The sequence below is a fragment of the Cotesia glomerata genome, linkage group LG6 (assembly GCF_020080835.1).
Source record: "Cotesia glomerata isolate CgM1 linkage group LG6, MPM_Cglom_v2.3, whole genome shotgun sequence".
Lineage (NCBI taxonomy): Eukaryota > Metazoa > Arthropoda > Insecta > Hymenoptera > Braconidae > Cotesia > Cotesia glomerata.
Window position 1 is genome coordinate 4,990,895 of NC_058163.1, and position 12,822 is coordinate 5,003,716.

The 12,822-nt window shown below is 29.1% G+C and overlaps 1 protein-coding gene across 1 annotated transcript; it reads right to left on the minus strand.

The window, feature by feature from the left end:
- Positions 1 to 2,050: 2,050 nt before the first annotated feature.
- LOC123267242 (cytochrome P450 4C1-like) lies at positions 2,051 to 10,411 on the minus strand. Its single transcript, XM_044731797.1, has 10 exons — positions 10,234 to 10,411; positions 6,873 to 6,974; positions 6,593 to 6,784; positions 6,433 to 6,520; positions 6,256 to 6,358; positions 6,098 to 6,194; positions 4,073 to 4,182; positions 2,582 to 2,750; positions 2,297 to 2,476; positions 2,051 to 2,223 (listed from the first exon to the last, which is right to left on the minus strand). The coding sequence occupies exons 1-10, from the start codon at positions 10,409 to 10,411 to the stop codon at positions 2,051 to 2,053; spliced, it is 1,392 nt and encodes a 463-aa protein (XP_044587732.1).
- Positions 10,412 to 12,822: the final 2,411 nt, after the last annotated feature.

The window sequence follows — 12,822 nt, forward strand, 5'->3', positions numbered from 1 at the left end:
GTAATATCGTATATATGCATAAACATATGAACCACAAGTATTGCACACCTCATAGCGCGAAGCGCGTGAGGTTGTGCTTTATACTCGACTCGTCAAGGTCAAGCAATTTTTGTGATCTTTAAATGCCTCTATCACAACCATAATACACTTATACAATGATATAAGTAGATGTACACCGAAAAGATACTTAAATCAAACCATCTTTTGCTTTCTAAAATCATTTCATGTTGTTATTTTGAAAAAAAAAAAACGTTTTGAAAAAAATTTTACGTGGACGTCAGGATGTCACCCCATTTTGGATGTACCAACGATTACTCTCGAACAAATTGATATTTCAAGACCGGACCTTTTTTATTAGTTTAAGAATTCGATGAACTGGGTCCGTATTTCATATCAGTGGCTTAGTTTACGTATTTTTTTTTTTATTTGAATTTTTTTATAATTCACTACGATACAACCGTACAAAGCCAAACAAACTTTTCTGATTTGTCACGTGAAAACTATGGCGCCACTTGATCAAGCTAGATTTTTTTAGACTGCGTGCGCATATGACAAGAAAAAAGGGCGCTGATATTTAAAAAAAAAATAAAAAATACTCTGTAAGAAATTACTTAATTATAATTTTTTTTTTTAATCAATTACACAATTAATTTTTTTCTTAAAAAATGAATGAACGTTATGAGGCGTGCCGTTTTGGATTTTCCAAAATTTTTTCTGAATTCGCTTGACGAGTTGAGTCGATGTATAGCAAAATTTTTCAAAAGTTCCGTCATGAGGACCAATGCAATAGTTAGAAATCTACTGAAAATTTACCTGAACATCATCCGGGTGATAGATTGTGACAACTGGGGTTGGTCCGACCCATATTTTCCAAACAGGGTAATACTTAATCGATGTGCGGTTTAAAAAATTCCAAATATCTTCTAAGGATTTCATCAATATACTGTAAAATAAGTATTTCAAAAATAAAAAATATTTTTATCTTACCCGGATGTCCTGCTAAGTCCATTAAATTGCCGATGATTGGATACGATTTAGGTCCGGGGATCAAATTACAAAGACGTCCCTGAGTTCTTAGATGGACGTAAAAGTGTACGATTGTCAACAAAATGGCACCCAAAAATAATATTGGTGTTACAATATACGATAAGGTGAGAATCATTTTTTATAGTTTAATTTATATAAATCTCAAATATTTTATTTTAATCTGACGATCCGGTCTTATCAATCTTTTAGACAACTTGACTTTTCATGCACTGGCTGATAATATTCATATGCATATGAAAATAATTGAAATTCAAAATTTAGCCAAGTGCAAGATTTCACACATTTAAAATAATGAAATGTTTAAGATCAATAATGATTTAAGGGTCAACCAGATTCTGTTTTTTCCGTTGAGTCAGATTTTGTCGCATTAATTAATTTTGCAAAATATTATTTTTCATTGTTAAGATACAAAATGTATTACCTGCCAAGAACTATGATTTGAAAATTCTATGAATATAGATTTATAATTATGTAATTCATTTTTTAAACTTTCAGGCCAACTAGCGAAACTTGTCTGCAAAAATTATCAAAATTTTTTATCAAATAATAAAAATAATAATTGAATAAATATAAGAATTTATTTAAAACAATTTATCATTAAGTCAAATAGAGAAATTATTTCAAATCAATGAGTTTCACATTCATTTTGATGAAAATACAGATTTTTTATCTTAATTAAACAATTAAATCTTCAACATTTTTCGACTTAAGCAGAAAATTTTTTGAATTTTACAGTGAATAATTATAAGTTGGTTATAATTATAATTATATAAAAACATTGAACAAGTGTGCGTATAAGATAAGTGAAATTCTGAGAAATTCCATAAACTGGGTAAAATCATAAAATCAAGTAATTTTTTTAATTTAATAGTAATTTATTTTTGAATGACCGCGTTTTTTTCATCCATTTATACCTATATGATCGGAACTCTTAAAATAATTGAAAAAATTATTCCCACAATATTTTGGAGACCTGTTTCGTCAATACTTTCTATGTATAAAATTAACTACTATCTCTATTTATTGGCACAAATTTGGCATAAACTGGATGAGCCGGTCTTATTACAATTTCAGGAGTGAAACGTACATTCGCGGTAGTTTCTTGAGGTTCCAAATAAAAGTTGTAAAGTAGACCAGCCATGAAAGTCTTCATTTCAAGCATTGCAAATTTTTGGCCTGAAATAATTAAGCTCGTCCATTAATTATGCATTCAATATATTTTCCAGAAAATTGGATAAGTTAGATCTACCAATGCAATTGCGTGAACCAGCACTGAATGGAATAAATGAAAAAGGGTGTCTGTCTACTGAGTTTTCAGGCAAAAATCTATCTGGGTCAAAAACATTCGGACGTGGCCAGAATTTAGCATCACGATGAGTGTCAAATATTCGAAGAATTATAATCGTTCCTTTTGGCACGTAACAGTGCTCTGAAATAATTAATAAATTCAATAATTAATCGAAATTTGACTTTAATAATTTGTTATTTGATTAAGAAGAAATAAATATTATTTAAAAAAAAAAACTATCCATACTTAACACTAAATCTTCTTGAATTTTCCTCGATATAAGTACGGCTGAGGGATAAAGTCTCAATGATTCTTTGATACAACATTCCAAGTATGTTAAGTGTTTGATATTATCAAAATTTACTTGTCCATTATTATCCGCTAGTACTTCCTCAATTTCTGCTCTTACCCGATTCTATAAAATATTAATGCAATTGTTATTGCAATGTGTATATTATAAAAAAAGCTCTTTGATATTTTTAGAAATTGCAAAAATATTGGTTTTTATTCGATTGATAATTCTGAAATTTAAAGTGTATAAATCAATTGTACACGCAGAAAAAAATTTTGTTAAAATAACCTAAGATATGTTGTGGTAACAAATGAATTTGTTAACATAGGGATAACAAATTATATGTTTAAATAACAAAATTTGGGTTATAACAAGTTATTGATATGTTATAACAACAATAGTATATTACACACCTAAGGAAGTAAAGTAAGAAATGTCTCAGATCACATGTAATTGTTGGCCGAGGCGAAGCCGAGGTCAACAAACATGTGATCTGAGGCTTTATTTACTTCCCGTGGAGTGTATACTATTTTTTGCTCGACGAAGGCAGGAAGCGGCAATTTCGTTTAGCGCAGCGGGCCGAAAGTTGAAGCTTTCTGCCCGTCGAGCAAAAACCTGGCCCTCCGGGCGGAAAGTGGCAACTTTCGTCCCGCCGCACTAAACAAAGTTGTCGCTTTCCGCCTTCGTCGGACAAAAAAATAGTATACAGCCCTTAGGAAGTAAAAAAGAAAACCTAAGATCACATGTTTGTTGACCTCGGCTTCGCCTCGACCAACATGTGATTACATGTGATCTGAGGCTTTACTTATTTTCCTTCCCAAGGGGTGTAATATACTATAGTTGGTGTAACAAATTTTTATGTTGAAACATTAAAATTATTCTATTAAAATAACAAAGAGAATTTGTTAGAGTAACAAAGACAATTTGTTTAAGTAATACAAATAATTCGTAATAATAAAAATGAGAATTTGTTGAAATAATAAATAAATTTGTTACAGTAAATTTTATAAAAATACATTTAAAAATATGCTTATAATATAATAAGCTATAGGCGATTTGGAAAATATTTTGGCAACAAAATCACTTTGTCAGAGCAACAAAATGATTTTGTTTGAGCAACAAATTGATTTTGTGATTTAACAAACTAGTTTGTTAGCATAACTTTAAACATTTTGTTAATGCAAATAATGGATTTTTTGTTATAACTACATTTATTTGTTACCAAAACATATTTTTCAGTTATCCCGTCTTTTGTTATTTCAACAAAGTCGTTTTTATGCGTGTAGAATGAAATAGGAAAGATTATGATTATTTACTTGTATGTCTCGATGTTCAGCCAGTAATAAGATAGTAAATAGTAGTGATATTCCAGTAGTATCATAACCCTAAAGATTTATCAACGATTACAGTACTATCATTAAAAAAATGAAATTTTTAATAATCACCGCAAAAATGAAACCATCAACTTCTTCTTGAATTCCTTGATCATCGACATCTTCATTTTGTTCAACAGCTGAGAATAAAATATTCAGAAAAGAAAGTCTTTTCTGATTGGCTATTGAACATAATTTATGATTAATCATTTTTATCTTCCCACACATTTATGTATGCTATGTGTAAACCTCTAATAATTTTTGAACAGTCGGACCGATCGCATCAAATTGTTTAATTCACTCAAGGAATATCGAAACTCTAAATTTTTAAGAACTTGTTTTATCAATACTGCTACATCTTCGTTTGATAATATTGATTGAAAAGAATTGGAAATGATGAAATTTGAATTCTTTTTAATGATTTTAATTCTTTTTTTTTTGTATAGGTAGTATTCCATGCCAAATCGACTCCTTTTGAACTCAATCTCTTTAGATTTAGCTGAGACTTTATCATTCTTTTCTACCCTTTGAAAAACATTTTTGAGAATTTTTTCAAATTTTTTCATCGAACCCAAAAAAGTTATGAATTTCCCAAAAAAGTGGCTTTTTTATTTTCAAATAGCCATAACTTTTTTAGACATTGACCTTTGGGTACCTTTTTCTTTTTAAATTTTTATTTTTGAATGAACTTTTCCAAAAAATACATAAAAAAAATTAAATATGATCAATTCTATAAAATAATCGTTTTTTTTTTTTTAGCAAAATCGTTATTTTTTCAAAGTTGGTCACTTTTTTTTTCATTTTTCTTTTCTCAAAAAAAACTTCAATTAATTTGACAATTATTCCCGCTCATCCCGGGCAGGGCCAATTTTTTATTATATTTTTTTTATTTAATTGAAAAAAAAAAAAAAAATTTTTTTTATTTTAGAAAATTTGACAATTTTTTTGTGCCCGAACAAACCGAGGGCTGGCATCACTCAATTTGAAATCGTGTTTCATCTCGCGTCACATCATAATTTTCATATATTTTTTTTATTTAAATAAATAAATAAATAAAATAAAATAAATAATTTTCATGTAAGTTGCATTAAAATGCTAGTTTCTGCTTCTGGAGCCATCCAGAACTAGATATCAAACGAATAGCGAAAATACAATTTTATTATTAAACTTATTAAGGAAGTTCGAGCGTAACTAATGAATCAAAATAATGTTAAAATTTTTTTTTAATTTTAGTCTTAAGACTAAAGTTTAAGTTTAACGTAAAAATATTTTTAACTACGCGCCATTTTGTCCAATATTTTTTTTTTTTTTTTCATTCTAGTATACACGATAACTATACTTATACTAATTAAAAATCAGTAATATTTTTTAATTTCAGATCAGAGGGAGAAATCAATCTACTTCCACCAGTCAGGTCCATTTTTTTTAAGAGGGGGTTCAGAGCCATTTTTCTAATTTAAAAAAAAATTTTTTTTTGTTTTGATTTTCATTTTTGTGTAGTTGATAAATAATAGAATAAGTGTAAAAAAATTTGAAAGCATTAGGCATTACCTTCACATAGAAATAAAATTTTTTAAAATAGCTTAAATTTTAGGCCGTTAGACCACCGGGTCCCTTTAAGGAAATTAAACTACAATTCAAGAAACTAATAGTTTATGTTTTATTAATTATTATTCGTAAATTAAATGATTTTATATCGTCATTTGTAAAATTGTCATTCTTTTTTGTACTTAACAACATAATTATAATAGGTCAGCACAGTTAACGGTTAGAATGTAAATTATAAAGGTATAAAATGAACAAAAGATAGTCTTAAAAGATTGAAAATAAAGCTGCAACTTCATCTCGAGGGAAGAAAATGAATGTTTTTTGCCCGGTAACATTCGCATTGGTCTGAAATTGACTAGTTTCGGTTGGCTCAACAGGCATTGAAACTCGCATTTTCAATGGAGGTTATATGAAAATAATTTTTTTTGAGCTTGAACTTGAAATTAGCGAAAAGTTACAGTGATAGTCTGCAGAGTCAACCATTTTTCAAATTTTTTAAATCCAATTTGAGTACTGATATTCACACATTCATAACAGTTTTTTGAATACCTTTTATAGGTTGAAGATCCTTTTCATCTGCTGACATAGCGCTATCTGAATATTTACCACCAGTTTCTTCGTAATATTGCTTACGTTTTTCGATAATCTGATTCATAAAGAAAAACAAATTATTGATTTGAAAAAATTATACTTCAAAAACTAAATACCTTTTTAGTAAAACCATGAAGAACTTTCAAATTTTTTTGATATTGTCGACCTTTAGATGTTAACTTAAAAAGGAATTCCGACCTCAACCATGGTCTGAAAGATCTATAAACCAATGTAATAAGTATTACAATTAATTGAATAATCATGGAGTGTTTTTAATACGATAAAATCTTTACCTATAAATAAATGTTTCTCCAAATTCGTAAACTGATTGCTTGTACTGTTCCATATCATTTTCTTCAATTGCAACGCCCATGATTGATTCTAATTGCAGTAAAAAAACATTATTTTGAATTTTATAAAAATCATCTGATAAATATATGCATACTAACGTACCAAGTATTATATTAAGAGTAAATTTTGTAAGTAACGGTAATAGTTCTTTAATAACTCCATTTGAACCCGATTCTGCTTTGAGATTCTTAATCAAATGATTTGTATGATTCGTAAAGCAATCCATATATTCTCTAAGATTATTCAGGTGAAATGCAGGAGTCAATATTTTTCTTCGGCTTCTCCATTTTTCTCCTGAGTACCCAAAATATAGATACAAAATAGATACATACTTATTAATAATCAAACTTGTAATTTTTACTGTGTAATTATAATTATTTACCTTCACGGAGGAGCAATCCATCTTGCAACCAAGGATGAAGTAGATCATAAATGTTACTTTTGTCCAGATTTTTTGTGCTAGTTAGCAGAATCTTCAATAATTTTAAATGAAAATAAATATATCAATTTATTAAATTAGTTGAAAAAGCATTTGCATTCAAAAAGAAAAAGACCATTCGGCAGTCGAAATGAAAGTAGATTTCATAGTGAATCTAACAAATACTAAATTAATAATTTCCAAAACGAATGCAAGAGTAAAATTCCATTAAATATAGATAACTAGAGTAAGTAATTTTGGTCTAGACTGATGGTTAGGTATGGAAATTAAAATTTATTTGATAAGCTTTTATATGCAATTCACAAAAATTTTACAAGTTATCGCATTTATTAGTTATTTCTCAAAGAAACAGTAAAAGTGCTAATTTTTTAGAATTCCGAAGAATTCAAATGTTTGTCATTCCTAAACTATTTAATTTTAAAAATTATATAAGTATGCAAATTTACACAGAAAAAAAGGTTCACTTGAGCCAAGAAAATATTTTTCTTCCTAATTATTTTCTTGAGCGAAAAAAAAAATTTTTTTTCGACACAAGAAATTTCACTTATTCCAACAAAATTAATTGTCTTGCTTTAAGAAATACGTATCCTGATCGAAGAAAATTTATTCAAGTCAAGAAAATCTTAAAGTTTTGAAAAAATTTAGCCTCTTGCTCCAAAAAATTTAGTTCTTCATAGAAGTTAATTTTCTTGTCTTGAGAAAATTTCTCTCTTGCTCCAAAAAATTAAATATCTCGATAGAAGTAAATTTTCATTAATATTTTTATTGACTAACATGTCAAATAGGAAGATCATATAATATTGAATCATTTTTTTTCATTCAATATGTTTAATTGCACGCTAAAATAATATAAAATGGGTATCAAATATTCAAGAGAAAAATTTTCTCAAGGTGAGAAAATTTTTTTCTCAGCTGAAGTAAGTGGCGCTGCTTCCCTAAAGTATCTAAAAATCTTGATTATATATAAAAATTTATTGTATCAAGTATTAATGATAATTTGAAATAAGAAAAAATTACTTCCACCAAGAATAGAATTTCAAGAAAAATTTTTACTTCGGTCTTCCTCCAGGCACCCGAAAATTTTCTTAAGCCAAGAATTTTGTTCTCCAGACAAGAAATTCTTTTTTTGCCCTCCGGACGGAAAGTGGCAACTTTCGTCCCGCTGCGCTAAACAAAGTTGCCGCTTTCCGCCTTCGTAGGACAAAAAATAGTATATTACACACCTAGGGAAGTAAAGTAAGAAATGTCTCAGATCACATGTAATTGTTGGCCGAGGCGAAGCCGAGGTCAACAAACATGTGATCTGAGGCTTTCTTATTTACTTCCCGAGGAGTGTATACTATTTTTTTGTCCGATGAAGGCGGAAAGCGGCAACTTAGTTTAGCGCAGCGGGACGAAAGTTGCCACTTTCTGCCCGGAGGGCAAAAAATAGTATACACTCCACGGGAAGTAAATAAGAAAGCCTCAGATCACATGTTTGTTGACCTCGGCTTCGCCTCGGACAACAATTACATGTGATCTGAGACATTTCTTACTTTACTTCCCTAGGTGTGTAATATACTATTTTCTGTGTAAGCTTACTTAATAAGCTTTCAGATGCAATTTACACACTGAAAAAAATCTTTAAGTCCTATGAGTATACTCTTCTTTAATGAATTGGTATTGCGAATATGATATAAAAAAGTTTAAGTATTATCGCAATACTCTGTTTAAGTGAGTGACTTATATTTTCCGTACGATACTATTGCAAGTTCAGAGAGTATAGTAAAAAAAGTTCCCGCGTAAGACTCAGCGCGTACTTCGCTTCTTTCTTCCCCGTGTTTATACTTTTAACCTAAACATCGTTTTTAAGAGCATAAATAATAGTATATTACACATCTAGGGCAGTAAAATAAGAAATGTCTCAGATCACATGTAATTGTTGTCCGAGGCGAAGCCGCGGTCAATAAACATGTGATCTGAGGCTTTCTTATTTACTGCCCGTGGTGTGTATACTATTTTTCTCCTCGACGGAGGCGGAAAGCGGCATTTTCGTTTAGCGCAGCGGGAGGAAAATTGACGCTTTCCGCCCGGAGGTGAGAAGAAATATTTATATAATTAACATTAAAAATAATCATTTATAGATCTGTGGGTGAAAAATAAATTAACTGAGTGGAATTAATCCTCCTATCATCAAGTGTTTGAAGGTATTACCTTACATATATGTAAGGTATAATATAAAATTACATATATGTCATTTTATAATATTGTAAAATTTAAACACATTGTCAACCGAGGTTAACCTTTATTACAATAATTGTAACATCCTAACATTAGTGTTTAATCATTATTTTTTAATAAATAAAATTTAAAAAATTTAATATATAAATTAATAAAAAATTTAAAAAAATTGACATATTTGAGTGTATTGTGGTTATGAATTTTCCGATGGCGCTCAAATTCGGTGTATGATTTAAACGAGTTCCAGTGTAGCGCTTAAAAATATTGCGTTGAGACTCAAATATTGTTTAAGTATATTCGCAATACCAAGTATTGTAATATCACTGAAATTTATAAGTGTGAGACTCATACTTTTTTTTCAGTGCAGAAATTCGATAGGATGTCGCGTTCAATTGTTGTTGTACGGAAATACGGTAAAAGTGAAAATTTTTGCTATTTTTGAAAATTTTTAAATTGTTGTCATTCCTAAACTAGTAAATTTAGAAAAATAAATAAGTACGCAAATTAAAGTTTATTAAATAAGCTTCCAAATGCGATTTATAGAAATTGAATATGATATCGCGTTTAATTGTTATTGCACGGAAATACGGTAGAAGTGAAAATTTTTGCGATTTAAAAAAATTTTTGAATTACTGTCATTTCTAAACTAATCGATAGATTTCATCTTTGAATCGTCCAAAAAATGAGTATGTTATTCTTATATTACGTCTCATGGAAATTCGTTCAGAACTAAGGGAGTTATTGAAGAGATAGAGCCGGTAATATCTTATATATGCATAAACTTTTGAACCATATGTATTTTCTGAATTCGCTTGATGAACTGAGTCGATATATAGCAAAATTTTTCAAAAGTTCCGTCATGAGGGCCAATGCAATAGTTAGATTTCTACGAAATCTACTAAAAATTTACCTGAACATCATCTGGGTGACAGATTGTGACAACTGGCCATATTCCGAGCCAAATTTTCCAAACAGGGTAATACTTTATCGATGTGCGGTTGATAAAATTCCAAACATCTTCTAAGAATTTCATCAATATGCTGTAAAATAAGTATTTTAAAAATAAAAAATATTTTTATCTTACCTGGATGTCCTGCTAAATCCAATGAATTGCCGATGATTGGATACGATTTACCAGGTCCAGGGATCAAATTACAAAGACGTCCTTGAGTTCTTAGATGGACGTAAAAGTGTACGATTGTCAACAATAATACACCCGAAAATAATATTGACGTAACAATATACGATAAAGTAAGAATCATTTTTTATAGTTTAATTTATATAAATCTCAAATATTTTATTTTAATCTGACGATCCGGTCTTATCAATCATTTAGACAAGTTGACTTTTCATGCACTGGCTGATAATATTCATATGCATATGAAAATAATTGAAATTCAAAATTTATTCAAGTGCGAGATTTCACAAATTTATAATACTGAAATGTTTAAGATCAATAATGATTTCGGGGCCAACCAGATTCTGTTTTTTTGCGTTGAGTCAGATGTTTTTGCATTGATTAATTTTGTAAAATATTATTTTTCATTGATAAGATACAAAATGTATTACCTGCCAAGAACTATAATTTGAAAGATTCTATAATTATAGTTTTACATAATTCATTTTTTATACTTCCACGCCAACTAGGGAAATTTGTCCGCAAAAATTATCAAAATTTTTTTATCAAATAATAAAAATAATAATTAAATAATATAAGAATTCATTTAAAACAATTTATCATTCAGTCAAATAGAGCAATTATTTCAAATCAATGAGTTTCACACTTATTAACTTATTATGATGAAAATACAGATTTTTTATCTTAATTAAACAATTAACTCTTCAACATTTTTCGACTTAAGAACATGTAGGACAGAGAATATTCAAATTTCGACAAAATATTGAGACATTTTTTGACCAAGTAATTTTTCAACAAAAAATCATTAAACTTGGCAAGAGTATGTTAATAATTGTCCTTCGAAAATTGATTCTTCTATTTTTAAATTTAATCATCAAAAAAAAATAACAAAATGATAAATAAAAAGTTTGAAAAATCCAAATGAGCATGCCTTAAGGCTTAAGGGCTCATGTCATACATAAATTATTTAGATCATAACAAAAATTATTCGTTTTTAATTTGAATTTTCCCGCGAGTAGTATTATCCCCTCTGTAGGTCGAACTAAAGAAAAATTTTAACAGATGATAAAACAGTTAGTAATTATACCATCATGTATGTATAGTTTCTGCTTGTTTATAGTTATTTCAATTCTGTTTATGAAAAATAATATACAGTAGCGCTCAAAAGTATTTTGACAAATATATTTAATGGTTTAATTAAAAATAAATATGAAACACAACAATCATTTATTTATTTTTTTAACACCTTTTGAATAAACTACAGAATAGTGTCAAAGAGGTTCTTATTTGTAATAAAAGAAAGTTTAATTTTTAAAATATTAGGAAAATGGTGGCTCAAAAGTATTTTGACATTTTTGAAAAAAAACTAATTTAACGCATAATTATAATTTACAGCAATAAATATATTAGTATTTTGTAGCATATCCCTTGGCCTTTATGACAGCCTTGCATCGCTCCGGCATTGAGTTGATTAATTTTTGTAATCGACTTATTGGAATTTGATCCCACTCATTTTTTAGAGTTTCAAACAAAGCGTTTTTGTTTGAATAATTTTGGGTTTTTACACTACGTTTCAATTCTTCCCAGAGATTTTCTATCGGATTCAAGTCGGGACTTTGACTTGGCCACTCAAGAACTTTAACTTTTTCACGATTTAATAAGTCACTAATATGCTTTGATCTGTGTTTGGGATCATTGTCTTGTTGAAAATACCACTTAGCTGGCATGTGATGTTTAGCATATGGTAACATCTGAAACTTTAATATATTTGCATACATGAACCGACCCATTTTTCCTTCTATTCGAACTAATGGTCCAACTCCAGACCGTGAAAAATATCCCCAAACCATCACACTACCACCTCTATGTTTAACTGTGGGTATTTGATACTGATAATCGTATTTTTTGTTTACTGGACGCCGAATATACTTGATACCATCAGATGACATTAAATTAAATTTACTTTCGTCACTCCATAAAACTTTAGACCACTCTAAACTTGACCACGATATATGCCGTTTCGCGAACTCAAGACGAGACTTCCTGTTTTTTTTCGATATTAAAGGTTTTTTAGCCGGTCTTCGGCCATATAACCCTAGGACCTTTAAGCGTCGTTTAACAGTAGAAACATGAATATCTACGTTATATTTTTCTTTTAATTCATTTTTTATCATTATAGCGGACATCCGTATATCATTTGCTGATAACTTTTTTATAATATGATCGATGTAAGAAGAAGTTTTTCTTGGGCGGCCTGTTCGAGGCTTACTTTTGACAGTTTTTCTTTTGTTGTAGACTTTATTCCATAAGCTAACTAACTGTCGAGACACTTTAAACAAACGAGCAACTTCTGTTTGTTTCAATCCTTGTTTTAATGCATTAATAACGGCTTTTTTAAAATCACTAGAATATTCCTTGCACTTAGGCATATTGAAGTAACCACAACAAGTAAATATATGTAATAATAAAAACTAAGGAACAAGTAATCTGCGAGAGTTTTTCAAGTCAAATGCGTGTCAAAATACTTTTGAGCTC